Source organism: Pipistrellus hanaki (assembly GCF_964339955.1).
Source record: "Pipistrellus hanaki genome assembly, chromosome: 7".
Lineage (NCBI taxonomy): Eukaryota > Metazoa > Chordata > Mammalia > Chiroptera > Vespertilionidae > Pipistrellus > Pipistrellus hanaki.
Window position 1 is genome coordinate 31,976,900 of NC_140509.1, and position 14,891 is coordinate 31,991,790.

Consider the following 14,891-nt stretch of genomic DNA (forward strand, 5'->3'; position numbering starts at 1 on the left):
CCTGAACTTATAATCAGATTTCTCATGTTAATCTCTATACAGCTGTAAGAATCATCTTCTTAAAATATAAATTGGATCATGTTTCTCTCTTGATAAAGAACCTTTGATATCTATGCCCTGACAGGGTGCCTCAGTTGGTTGGAGCATCATCCCATACTTCAAAAGGTGGTGGGTTCAATTCCTAGTCAGGGCACACATCTAGATTGTGAGTCTGATCCCTGGGTCAACCAATTGATGTTTTTCCTTTCTCTCTCTCTCTCAAAATTAATAAAAACATTTCCTTGGATGAGGATTGAAAAAAACAAAACAAAAAATAAAACCCTTTGATATCTCCGCATTATATTTTGGAAATAAAAATCCTCATTCTTTCCTATAGCCTATAAGGTCTGATATTATCTGGCTTTTGTCTATTTCTCTAAACTTTTATGTAATATCCCTTTTATTCATTATGTTCTAGCCACCCATAGTGACTTTTCATTTCTTTGAACCCTTATGTATTTCCTGCCTGAGAGCCCTTGTACATGTTGTTCTGATGGGCTGGAATGATCTTCTTTCTCTCTTTGCATGACTAGTTCATTATTAACCTTTAGATTTTAGCTTGTAAGTCACCACAGAGAGGCCTTTCTCAACTACTGAATTTAAAAGCAGTCAGGTAAAGTTTTAATTCAGTTAACAGAACAGTGGTTCTCCACCTTTCTAATGCTGCGACCCTTTAATACAGTTCCTCATGTTGTGGTGACCCCCAATCATAAAATTATTTTCATTGCTACTTCATAACTATAATTTTGCTAGTTATGAATTGTAATGTAAATATCTGTGTTTTCTGATGGTCTCAGGCGACCCTGATAGCAGTTCTCAACCTGTGGGTCACAACAATAAAACACCCCCACAAAAAAACCTATAGTATTATATTTTCAATACCAACTAGAGGCCTGGTGCGCAAAATTCATGCACGGGGAGCGGGGGTGGGAAAGGAAGGGGTGTCCCTCAGTCTGGCCCATGCCCTCTCGCAGTCTGGGAGCTCTTGGGGGATATCCAACTGATGGCTTAGCAGGCCTACGCCGGCAGTTGGACATCCTTAGCGCTGCCATGGAGGTGGGAGAGGCTCCTGCCAGCACTGCTGTGCTCACCAGCTCTGAACATGGCTCAGGGCTTCTGGCTGAGTGGTGTGTCCCCGTGGGAGCATACTTATCACCAGGGGGCAGCTCCTACATTGAGTATCTTCCCCCTGGTGGTCAGTGCATGTTATAGGGACCAGTTGTTCTGCTGTTCAGTTGATTTGCATATTAGCCTTTTATTATATAGGATATCTGGAAAGTCATACCAGATATCCTATATAATAAAAGTCAAAATTAAAAAAAATTATGGTAGATGAAGAAGATAACATTAGTTAAACTAAATTCTATTCAGAAATAAAATGGTCACTTGAGATAGCAGTAGTAACAGAATCAATATACTATAAAATAACATTAGTTAGTTAAGTCACATTGCTTTATATAGTTGAGCCAAAGAAAAAAATGAAAAAGTTATACTCCCAAAAGTTAATTTTCCCCCAAAGGAGGCATCTGACATTATATGATGCTGGCATGCAGGTACTTTTCTCCAAGGCTGTTATATACATAACCAATTATAGCAAAATTTTTAAAGAGAATAGTTATCTCACCTGCATATGAAATGCTAAGAAGCTTGCTTCTTTCAAGAGGGGGAGCCCAGGAAGACCACATGGCATGCATGGCTGGAAATGTAACACCCTGAGGAGGGGAGAAGGATATTTCTGATGAAATATAAGGTTAGCTGTGCTAATGTTTTAAATTCAGTTGAATTTTATTGCAAGAGAAATTTCTGGGTATCAAACCAGAATCAGGTTCCATAAAGTGAAATGCCTTTATAGCGTTAAGTGACAATACCTTATATGAAGTTCTTTCGAAATCTGAACAAAGATTTGTGAATTCTACCAACTGATGTGAGGACTAAGGTAAAGGTTACAATAAATCTAAAAGAATGGACTGAATGATGACATTTAAGATCCCTCTCAAGGTTAATTTTACTCATTCACTTTATTAAAGGCCTGAATGAAATAAAGATGTTACCAACACATAACTTTTTAAATTGTATTTTATTAATATATTTTTATTGATTTCAAAAAGGAAGGGAGAGGGAGAAAGAGATAGAAACATCAACGAGAGCAATAATCATTGATTGGCTGCCTCCTGCATGCCCCCTACTGGGAATTGAGCCTGGAACCCTTCAGACCGCAGGCCGAGGCTCTATCCACTGAGCCAAACCAGCTAGGGCACCAATATCACTTTAAAAATACTGAGCTAATACTTTGGGATACTGGAAGAAATTCAAGTTGATCTTAATTGATAAAAAAAAAAATGGTCTGGGGGGAGGAGAATAAATTCAATTACAGTGTGTGTAGTCTTTGTGTAGTCTCAATTAATCTCCTTGAACTTCAGTTTCTTTATATGTAAAACAGAGATAATACTCCCTATCTTGCATGTTTGTTGTAAAAGTAAATGGTACTAGTGCTATAACTAATGGAGAGAATGTATGCTTTATTACTTTGTACTTTCTGCTGATTCTTTCCAAAAGAAAAAAAAGAAATACTATAGAAGCAAAAATGTCTTAGGCAGCATTCCAAATAGGTAATAATCTGTGTCATGGAGCAAAGGAGGAGTCATTATAGAAATAATAAATCTTAAGACATTCAGAAATGTCAACTGAGATTATATTGTGGAAAACTTTATTATAAAACCCTAGGAACAATGTAGGTATATTTTATGGTGAATCAGATGGTAGGGATGAAAGATGCTGACCTCATTTTATGGACGAGGCAATGTACATGTGATACATATTGGAGGAACAAGAAAGACAAAAGAACCTCAGAATAAACACAACTTAAATTCTATTCAGAAATAAAATGGTCACTTGAGATAGCAGTAGTAATATAATCAATATACTATAATGCTAAATTAATGGCATTAAAAGACAATATGCTAAAATATGAGAATACATGAAGCAAGGAGACTCAATACCTGGACAGAGAAAATATACTACAATTAAGTATAATCTACTTAGGTAAGGAGAAGAGGAACCTGGTAATAGAAGGATAATTTTTATTTTGTAGTCAAGAGGGATTTATTTAGTACATCTCTATTTGATAAGGACAAAACATTCAGATGAGTGATGAAAGCTTAAATTAGTACTTGGCATTTTTCAAAGTACTCTAGCAATCATTATCCAATTTGAGCTTGACTGAATATGGGGCAGGTATTTTATTTATTTATTTATTTATTTATTTATTTATTTATTTATTTATATATTGATTGATTTTTCACAGAGAGGAAGGGAGAGGGATAGACAGTTAGAAACATCGATGAGAGATAGACATCAATCAGCTGCCTCCTGCACACCCCCTACTAGGGATGTGCCCGCAACCAAGGTACATGCCCTTGACCGGAATCAAACCCGGGACCCTTCAGTCCGCAGGTCGACGCTCTATCCACTGAGCCAAACCGGCTTTGGCTGGGGCAGGTATTTTAGTCCCAATTTTAAAAAATTATGAATTTTCACAGTGAAGGTATTATTCAAACTCTGTTTTTATGACTCCAGTTAATGGTTTTCTAATATAACATAATACATTACTACCTGAAATAACCTTCATGCTCTACACCAAATCTAGAGGCCACTATTTTGCTTGGGTTAGAGAAGTGTTAAGAGAGAGAAAACTAACCTATGCCTTGGTTTAGTTAAAAGAAAGTTAAAACAAACAAACAAACAAAAAATCCTTATTTAAAGATGGAGGTACTAATATGAAATTCAAAGGAAAAGTGAAAAGGAAAACAGATAAGGAATTAAAATTTTTTTAAATGATAAAAGTCTTAGGAGGGGAGGTAGAAAGACATAAAAATTAATAATAATTCTAAAAGCAAGCCAAAACCGGTTTGGCTCAGTGGATAGAGCGTCAGCCTGCAGACTGAAAGGTTCCGGGTTCGATTCCGGTCAAGGGCATGTACCTTGGTTGCGGGCACATCCCCAGTAGGGGGTGTGTAAGAGGCAGCTGATAGATGATTCTCATTGATGTTTCTAACTCTCTCTCTCTCTCTCTCTTTCTCTCTCTCTCTCTCTCTCTCTCTCTCTCTCTCTCTCTCTCTCTCTCTATTCCTCTCTCTCAAAAACCAATAAAATATATTTAAAAATAAAATAAAATAAAAGCAACAGAAAAACAGAAGAATCACAGAAACAAAGAAACTTATATAAAATAATTTCTCTAGGTTAGAGGACCAGAAAAAACCCCCACAAATGATAAAGAGGAAATTCTTTGAATAGTAACAAATTTAAAAGTAAAAAGGTAGTAATTCAATAATCTATTGTGTAAAATGTGTTTTAGATCTGTGCAGCAGAGATAAACTATGGCAAAAGTTCCAGAGGTCTGTCTTAACTGTTTTATTTTATTAGCTCCTAAAGTAAAAGAGAGAGTTATGGAAAATCTCCTAGAAAATGTCTTCTCTGCTCTTTCAGTAAAGCTTTCAATATCAGGATGCTCTCACTTGAGACTTTATTGACCATAAAGAAAATCTACTCAGGTTATTTTCTAGTTAATCATCTTTCTCAGTAGAAAAATAAATCCCTATTATTTTCCAATATTAATTTTTGGTTCATATTTATATCTAAGAATGGTATCTTTAAAAAGACAAGAAAGCTATATAGAGTAAGAATAAAACCAGAAGAGAGAAAAAAATTACCTCTCCTAGCCCTTCCAGTGCTCTGAGTACAATGAGGGCTCCAACTCCGATATCTGCAGCAATGGGTGTAAATAGGGTGAAAACAGCAGTGCCAAGGATCCCAAATCCTAGCAGTAGTTTCCCTCCCACTTTGCTGGCAACATATCCTCCAGGAATCTGTGTGATGATGTAGCCATAAAAAAAAGAACCAAGTATCCATCCTTGAGTTTCTGCATCCCATTTGTATCTTTTACCCTATAAAGAGTAGGAGGGGGGAAAAAAACACCAAACTTATAAGACCTTCATTAAACAGCTCCTTTATCTTACTGGCATGTGAATACATAAAGAATGTAATTCTGAACCATGGTTTTAGATTGAAGAACACACAAACTTTAAGGTAGGTGAGTCACCATGACACGGGCATGCAATTTCTTATCTACAAGTGAACATAAAATAATGAAAGACAAAAACTTTAAGAAGGCTTGTTATTTTATGAAACTAGATTACAGAATGAGTTGCAGAGGTTTTGTAATGATCAGGACAAAGAAGGCTCAAAAAGAGGCACAGGCTTACTCCAGAAAGCTACTAAATAGGCTACTGTGATGACCGTGCCACGCTTTGGAGCCAGGCCCGGGTTCCAGGCTAGCTCTGTTACTTAATGGATTCAATTATATTCTGGGAAGAAGAAATGAAAAGGCACATAAAATAACGCATGACACATACTAAGCATTCACTTAATGTTGGATATTAGTATACATAAATATGGATCATTAAAATCTCCCCAATGCAGACCAAGCACTTGAATAAACATATAGAACAATACAAAAGAACAAGAATTAAACCAAGCCACAAACTTCCTGTGAATAGAAAAGGTTGTTTTATTAGTAGCAGCACACAGTAAGGTAATAATTAAGATTTAGTAAGTGATCTGAATATTTGACATTTTTAATAGCTGTATAACCGAGCCAATGTGTCAAGAACCATTCCATGATTTCTCTTTATAAGGCAGATGAAGGTAAGTAGCTAGATCAGCAAAAGCACTTGCCAAAGGGAAAGATACAAAACAAATCCCTAATTACCTTTGTTTATGGTACCAATTTGTAGCATATCTGTACAATTTTAGGACTTTAGTTATACAGTTATATGTCAAAGGTTGGCATGGGTGAAAGTGGGTGGTATGTACCCAAATATGTATTTAGCAATATTAGTTAAGTCAAATGTAAAGATTTTTTGTACATGTGCTTCCTTGGGCAAGAAAACCTCTTTCTTGCTTGAATGCTTTCATTTGTAAATGGCAGAGGAGACTCACCCAAGTGTGATCTGGCTCCTTTGTGAGCACTGAAAATGGATGAAAATATACTCATAAAAAAGGACACCAGGCTTTTCTCCCTGTATTGTTTCCCTGTGTGATAAGCAAAATAAAATACAGTCACGTGCCACATAATGACATTTCAGTCAATAGGGGGCCACATATAGTAAAGTGGTACCATAACATTATAACGGAGATGAAAATTTCCTATTGCCTAGTGACTCTGTAGTGCAACAAATTATACAAATACTTCCCATTGTGTTACAATTGCCTATAGTATTTAGTACATGCTCTATAGGTTTATAGCCTAGGAACTGAAGGGGAATAAAATTTGTTAACCCTCAAATATGTCTATTTGGCATAAGGGTTATGTTAGGCTGGTTAACTTTATTTTAAATAACATATATGGGAGAAGCTCTGAAAACCAAGTAGAAGTTACCCTGTGAAGAGATTAGCCAAAAAACTTACATCCATAGCCCATCTTTGCAAACAACAGTGTGATGAAGGCCAGGGAAGTGGGAGTGCTGAGTGGAGGTGGGCAAAGGCGGGGAGAGGGGGGGAGGATGGAGAACATCTGTAATAGTGTCAACAAAAATAAAATAAAGGACATTTAGATTTTAAGATATCTCCATTTGTAAGGGTGTTTTCCTCTCTGTACCTCGAAGGTGGGGATGACCTCATCTCAGTGAAGAAGGACATGACTTAAATCTCCATAACAAACTTACCCTTTTGAACTGACAAAGTTGCTTTTCCTTTTAGACTGACAAACAAGCAAACTTCCTACAAGGTAGGTGAGCCACCATGATACAGACACAGTTTCTAGAAGTGAATGGAAATAAGTGACCCATCTTCCTTTGTCTTTAGCTGAAGATGATCTTTAAGGTAGTGGCTTCAGCCATTTTGGCAGTTTACTCAGTTTTCCTGAGTTCTCTCATGTTTAAAGGAAGTGGACATGCTATCAAACTTTTGTTTTTCTCCTGTTAATCTGTATTTTATTACAGGGATGTCTAGCCAAGAACCCTACACTGCAATAGGCTATACCAGTGGTCGGCAAACTGCAGCTTGCGAGCCACATGTGGCTCTTTGTCCTCTTGAGTGTGACTTGGTATTTGAACCACTTTTTTCAAAATAGACTCGCCCAGGCCGAAAACTGACTTCTGCACATGGGCCACGAAGTTTCAATCACACTGTATGTGCATGCCCGCATGTGGTATTTTGTGTAAGAGCCACACTCAAGGGGACAAAGAGCCAATTGTGGCTTTTGAGCCACGGTTTGCCAACCACTGGGCCATATACCATATAGCTTAGGTGTGTAGTAGGCTATACCATCCAGATTGGTGTAAGGGCACTCTATAACATTCACACAATGACAAAATCACCTAATGATACATTTCTCAGAATGAATCCCTGTCATTAAGTGGCACATGACTGTATTTAAAGTGTTTAAAACTCAATTCTGAACAAATTATAAATACAATGATCAATTCTACTATAATATAAGCCAGGCAAAGTGACTTAAATGACTTAATGTAGGTATGTATAAATTTTGGAAAAGAATGTCCTAAGAAATTGATCTGATCTTATTTTTCATCCTGTAGTTTAGATGATCTAAGTTCTCTTACAACAGTAGCTTTATAAGTAAAAGAGTTATTAAATAATCGACACATAAAAACTACTTAGCAATACATTAAACAATCAAATTTTCTGGTGTGAGGGAAGAAGAACCTACCCTCTAGGTTCTTTCAGTTTCTAATAATTAGATCTACATAAGACAGTTAAGTAACAAGAGAAAATAACCAAATTTAATTACTTATGTGTGAGAACCCACTTACCGGTACATGTGGAATCAGAGACCTCACACACACAAGGTTCAGAAACAGAAAGGGAAAATTATCCTATCTAATAAAGAGGGGATATGCAAATTGACCATAACATGTCACAAAGATGGCGGCCCCACAGCGGAGGCGGGATTTCCATAACACAACATGGCTGCAGCCACAGTGGAGGCCAAATTCCCATAATAAGCCTTAAGGAGCAATCAGCAGGGACCTGAGGCTGCATGGTGCTGGGCAGGGGCAGGGGACCTCAAGCTGCGCCCTCTGCCCAGTGGGGTTTGACAGGGGACCTCAGGCTGCGCCCTCTGCCCAGTGGGGTTTGACAGGGGACCTCAGGCTGCGCCCCCTGCTCAGCAGGGGTTTACAGGGGACCTCAGGTCACACCCTCCACCAGGGCTTGATGGGGGCTCTGAGGCTATGCCCCCCACCTGGCGGGGCTTGACAGAGAACCTGAGGTTGCGCCCTGTCCAGTGGGGTTTGACAAGGAATCTCAGACTGTGCCCCCTGCCCAGCAGGGCTTGATGGAGGAACTCAAGGTATGCCCTCTACCTGGTGGGGCTTGATAGGGGACCTCAATTTGTGCCCTCCGCCCTGGCGCCAGGGGACCTCAGGTTGCAACCCCCTGCCTGGTGGGGCTTGACAGGGGATTTCAGGCTGCATTGCCTGCCCCCCCTAATTTAAATTCTTTAAGGGAGCAGTAAAAGTTTCTCCCAAGGCTGCAACTCAAAATAATTCACATGTCAAAGGGGCACATCTTGGGGTGGCCTCTTCTGAACCCCTGCAGTCCTGCCTTTGAAACTTCCTGAGAAGTTATACATTCTAAAAACTAGGTTGACAGATTGTTTTATATCTCAGTAAAGCAGTCTCAGTCTAAAAAAACAGATCAGTTTAATTGAACTGATTATCTTATTTCAGGAGCCAGTGATGCAGCTGAGTTCCAAAGTTAGATCTATGGTGAAACAATCAAGTATTTAGGAGGTATCCTTATGGAAACAAAAGAAAAACTATCCTATATAATAAAGAGGTAATATGCAAATTAACCCTCACACCCTCACAAGATGGCTACCTACAACCAGGCTGGCAGGGGGGGTTGGGGGGGAAGAGGATTAATGAGGGATGAACAAATGACTAAAATGTAGGCTGCGTGGGGCGACCAGGTCAGCAGGGGGTTAGTGAGGGATGACCAAATGACTGAACAAGCAGGCTGTGGGGGGCGACCAGGCCAGCAGGGGGGGCTGTGAGGGATGACCAGACTGGCAGAGGGGGGCAGTTGGAGGCTACCTGGACAGCAGTGGGGGGCAGTTAGGGGTGACTAGGCTGGCAGGGGGCAATTAGGGGAGATCAGGCCAGAACACAGAGGCAGTGAGGGACAATCAGGCCAGTGGTGGTGGGGGGCAGTTAGGGGCAACCAGATAGGCAGGCAGGTAAGCAATTAGGAGCAAATGGTCCAGGACTGTGAGAGGGATGTCCAACTGCCAGTTTAGGCCCAATCCCAGCAGTCGGACATCCCCTAAAAGGTTCTGGATTGGAGAGGGTGTAGGCTGTGCTAAGGGGACCCGCTGTGCACAAATCTCATATACCAGGCCTCTATAGTTAATGATTGAGCAGACTATAATCCCAGTTCTGAATTCTGAAGGCAGTCAAGATTTCTAGGTATCTGGCTTGAATTATTTTTCAAAAGGATTGAAGGCAGATAGTAGATGGATTTCCTTGATTTGCAGTTTGAGTGTCTCTTGTGATCTTTCTGCAATAGGCAAAAAGATTGTCTGTATATGAGCAGTAGTGAGGATTTCTCTGAAGCTTACATCAAGTTGTCCAACTTTAGCTGTTAATGACTTTGGGAAAAGGACAGTGTTAGTTCTCAGAGGTCCCAAGTCACAGGGTTTAAATAACTTCTACAGTTGCATTTCTGGTTTCACAGATTTGTAAGGTAATGACTGACAATTGTTCTCAATTCCCCAAAGAATTGTGTTTTAACTACAATACAATTGAGACAACTACATCTTCCTAATTTTCTTCTTTCCCTCTGACTATATATTTCTTTATTTTAGCTTAGGGAAGGAGGCTTTTTAAAAATCTTTAGCTTCCAATTTTGCCCAATTTCTTTTGTTTGTTTGTTTTGTTAAATCTCACATGATATTCTTTTCATTGCTTTTCAGAGAGTGTAAGGAGATGGGGAGAGAGAAATATCGATGTGAGAGAGACACATAAATTGGCTGCCTACTATACACATCCTGACCAGTGGTGGGGAGCTAACTTGCAACCCAGGTATGTGCCCTTCACCAGGAATCAACCTGAGACCCTTTCAGTTCGTGGGCCAAAGCTCCAGCCACTGAGCAAAAAGTTATTAAATCTTTTCAAGTGTCTTGTCAGGTTTCAACTGGGACAATATTTCTGGCAGTATGAAACAATACCGTGGACTTGTAGGGACTCAGAACAGACCTCCCCAAGTGTGCTACTTTGCAATGTGAATTATTTTGAGCTGAAGACATTAAGACGTTGAAGGCTTATGAGAAACTTTTACCTCTCAAAGAACTAGGGACCTTGCCCATAATAAGAGTTATTACTAGAAATAACTTACTATGGCCTATCTATAAGGCAGGGCAAATTTCTAATTCTAAACATCTTCTCTCCCTATAGTTCTATAATGACCTCTTGAATCCTCCAGGGCCCCATCTCTAATATAGGATTATCCCCCCCCCCAAATGTATATTCACACTTTGCATAATTATAAAGGCAGTTTATTAAATATATTCAATTTTCAAAATTGAACTATCAGCTGTTATCAGCTGTTAAAGTGTGAATACATTTTTTTTGGGGGGTAGGGTACTCTGTATACCTCATTTTAACTTTCTATCCCTGAACCTCTCATGTGTGTAAGTTATCTCTCACTCTCTCATGTATGGGGGGGTTCCATGTTGATGTTTTAAATGAGATTATTTTCTCTTGTTACTCTGTCTCATGTGTATTTGATTATTAGACCAGCTGAAAGAACCGAGAGAGTAGAGGAAAAGTTTCTTCCTTCCCCACAGACTGAAGAGGATGCAGAAGTCATTACCTTCCAGAGTCATTTCCTCTGATAGGCAAAAGAAAACACTGACAGTCTGCATGTTCCAGGCAAGCAGAAAGCCACTCCAAGCCCTTAGGAAACAGGCAATAGCTATCCCTAGGAGAAAGAGGATCAATAATCAATTGGTCTGGATTTGGGAAGGAAGGAACAGTGTGAAATTTGATTTCCCTCTCTCACTGGGCTCATGAGGTAATCCATTTACAAAAACTTTTGGGCATCCTTCCGGAGTTTAAGAATTATCTAATTATGGCCTTTAGATTTGGCCTTAGATCAAGGTGTGAAAACTATCCGAGGAAAATCATCTGGAAGGAGTAATGTCAGTCATAGTCTTTTATTTTAGGTACCTTTTATCTCTTTAATTTCTCATTCTCTCTTTCCAACAATCTTCTTCTTTAGCATGTCTAATTAATACTGCTTGAGCGGTGAATTTATATGCCTTTCATTTCATAAAAGTAGGCAAGGGAAATGTTTCCCAGTGAGAAACAATGTCCACCCCTATTATAGGTAAAAGAGACCCAGTAACTTTACATAAAGCTTGCTTAAAAATTCAAATTTTCACAATCTTACCAATCCCTATATTCTATATTATTTTAATCTAATTGAAGCCTGAGTCAGGAGTCCTGGAAATTTCTCTTTTCTATTCTCAGACCATTTATCCACAATTGTGTAAAAAGGTCCCCAGTGAAGGTCTAGCCAAGGGATCCTGCCCTGTTTTCCTTTCTTCTCTTAAAAAAAAATAAAAAAAAAAAATATATATATATATATATATATATATATATATATATATATATATATATATATTATTGATTTTTTACAGAGAGGAAGGGAGAGAGATAGAGAGCTAGAAACGCCGATGAGAGAAACATCGACCAGCTGTCTCCTGCACACCCCCCACCGGGGATGTGCCCGAAACCAATGTACATGCCCTTGACTGGAATCGAACCCGGGACCTTTCAGTCCGCAGTCCAACGCTCTACCACTGAGCCAAACCGGTTTCGGCCCTGTTTTCAATCTTTAACTTGAATAACCAGCCTGACTGCTGCCCCAAATGACTGCTGGTCAGGTTTCTCATTGTAATCTCTGCCTTCTGACTTTAAAGTTTTCTAAACTGGGGTACATAGAACAGATTTGTTAAGGCCCTTTAATGTTGGAGGACTAACAAGGGACCACTTTGGTCCATCCAGCCTTTTGTAATACCATAGTAAAAGCTTTGTTTTAACCCCAGTAATGCCCATTTTATTTACTCCCTCCTCTTTTTAATAACCATCTAACAATTTTCACCTTACTGGAATGAGTTCTGTGACACTAGTTTGTTTTCTCTTTGTTTCACAGCTATAATATTCTTTAAAATATATCTTATTGATTTTTTACAGAGAGGAAGAGAGAAGGATAGAGAGTTAGAAACATCAATGAGAGAGAATCATCGATCAGCTGCCTCCTGCACATCCCCCTACTGAGGATGTGCCTGCAACCAAGGTACATGCCCTTGACTGGAATCGAACCTGGGACCTTTCAGTCCGCTGGCTGACACTCTATCCACCGAGCCAAACTGGTTTTGGCTACAGCTACAATATTTAAAAAGAGGCATTTCATTCTATTTGATTTGGAAGTCTTTGCTTTTAAGTGCACCTTCAAATGATCTAATCTAATTGGAACATTAGGCACAATTGCCATTGTAATTTTAGGTTACACTTTTCTCAAGGACTGGCAGCAGTTTGGTTGGACTCTGCCTATAAGAGTTTAGCCCATATTCGTTTGACCATGTTTTGGAGCTTCCAACCTGATGGTTACCAAGCTGAGTTCTTAGGACACAAACATTTAAGTTGTCTTTTAATAAGATTTTGCCAATTTTTTCCTTCTTAACTGAAGGACAATTGTACTCCCATTGTCTTTATTTAAAAACAAAAACAAAAAAAAAATAAAATAAAAACAAACAAAAAACAGTATCTGCAAATATCTGAAGGCAATTAGGAAGGGGGTCTGAGTAGACTTTTGGTTTTCTTCTAATTTTTGTACTTCCATCTTTAAAAAAAACATTGTATTGACTTCAGAGAGGAAGAAAGAGGGAGAGAGATAGAAACATCAATGATGAGAGAGAATCATTGATTGGCTACCCCCTGTACGCATTTTCTTTAAGGGTAATATGTTTATAGAGGAAATGACAACTTTTCAAACAGATCAAGGTATATTATACATGCTACCAGTATTACAGCACAATAGCAAAAGTTAGTTATAAGTTACTGTCCAACCAGTTCCTGGGAAAACACAAAAGATAGTGATTGAGAATTTACATGAAGAAATGTTTTTGATTTTTTGTAGGATGAAGAAAGACCTTGCAATATTTTTACTTAGATATATTGATATTTTAAGATTAAGATTGCTTGCTTTAAAAAAGAAATAGTACTTACTGTTTGATTACGAAAAACTTTATTGGAAGCAGAATGCTCTGCACACTCCTTAGAAGTTCTATTATTTGCTAAAGTTGTATTTGAATCAACCATATCCACTAATGCGACACTCAGATTCACACGTAATGCATAGAGAACGAAGAAACCAAAAAAGGCCAAAACTGCTAAGTTGTAACGAGCAGAGCAGCACACTGGAGCTGAAATAAAAGATTGGGAAAAAACTTTCATTAAAAGAATAATAGATGGTATTGACTAAATTACTAAAAAGGTTACCTTTTCTGAGGTAAATATTGAATATTTTTCTCAGAATATTCTCAGATTAAGCATATCTAAAAACATTTGTCAAAAAGAATTGTTCCCTGTATCTGTAGTTAATAAATAATCGACACATGCAAGCCTATCCTGTAAAAATTTCTTAAAACATGGAGGTAATAGCTCTATCAACTTTGCTCAGAAAAATTTCCATTCCAGAGTCAATAGTGAACCCAATTCCTACCGGCTGGCAAAAATATGAGAAAAACAGATGAGGGGTTTTAATGGCATCACTATTTCTAAAAAACTATCTAAGACATGGCCAATAAATACTTGAATACTCACTAGGGCATAGCATGTATACTACTTACTACAGATTAGTAGCGATCTCATTGTAAATGTAGTATAACACAAAAAGTTTACTGCTGCTGAAACCGGTTTGGCTCAGTGGATAGAGCATCAGCCTATGGACTGAAAGGTCCCCGATTCAATTTTGGTCAAGGGTATGTGCCTTGGTTGCAGGCACATTCCCAGTAGGGGGTGTGCAGGAGGCAGCTGATCAATTATTCTCTCTCATCAATATTTCTAACTCTCTGCCCCCTCTCTTCCTCTCTGTAAAAAATCAATAAAATATATATATATAAAAAAAGTTTATTGCCAAGGCTAAGGCAGGAAACTCCCCTTGATAAACTTCTTACTTGAAAAACTTGCAGAATCCGTGGAAATTGAAGCATATGTGGTAACTGATCAGTTGATCATGCTTATGGGGACCACAGCAAAAAGGAAAATAAGTGAATGTACTGCAATATTAAAAAAAAAAAAAAAAAAAAAAAAAAAAAGCTGACAGAGTAAGTTGGAGGAGCCAGTGAAAGAAGGATTATGTGAGAGAAGTCTGGCCTATTTTTAACTCTAATTGTAGGCTTAGGCACATATTTTCTCTTTCTTCATCTTTAAAATCGTTATTGTTGAATTACAGATGCTGCCCCATTCCCCCTCACCTCCCCCCCACCACACACACACACACTGCCCTCCTCCACCCTGATCCCAATCTTCCCTAGGCTTTCATCATCCTATTGTTTGTGTCCATAGGTAATGCATAGCCTAATAAAAGGGTAATATGCAAATTAACTGTCACTGTGTCACAAAGATGGTTGCGCCCATAGCCACAAGATGGCGCCCAGTCCTCTCAGCCCCACTGGAGTCCCCTAGTCCTGAGGGGATGGCCACTGAGAGCGGGCAGTGTGCTTCACTGCCATACCAGCTAGGGCTAGGGCCCCCCCCTCCCCGGTA

General features: G+C 38.8%; 1 protein-coding gene across 2 annotated transcripts in view; it reads right to left on the minus strand.

The window, feature by feature from the left end:
- Positions 1-14,891, minus strand: part of SLC17A5 (solute carrier family 17 member 5) — a 60,708-nt gene that overhangs the window by 32,489 nt on the left and 13,328 nt on the right. The window contains exons 2-4 of one of the 2 annotated variants that reach the window (XM_084889236.1): positions 13,350-13,546; positions 4,749-4,982; positions 1,664-1,751 (exon numbers count right to left, since the gene is read on the minus strand). In XM_084889236.1, coding sequence (XP_084745362.1) covers positions 1,664-1,751; positions 4,749-4,982; positions 13,350-13,546 — 519 coding nt within the window. The remainder of the gene's footprint in view (positions 1-1,663; positions 1,752-4,748; positions 4,983-13,349; positions 13,547-14,891) is intronic. The other variant, XM_084889237.1, reaches the window with a different exon arrangement.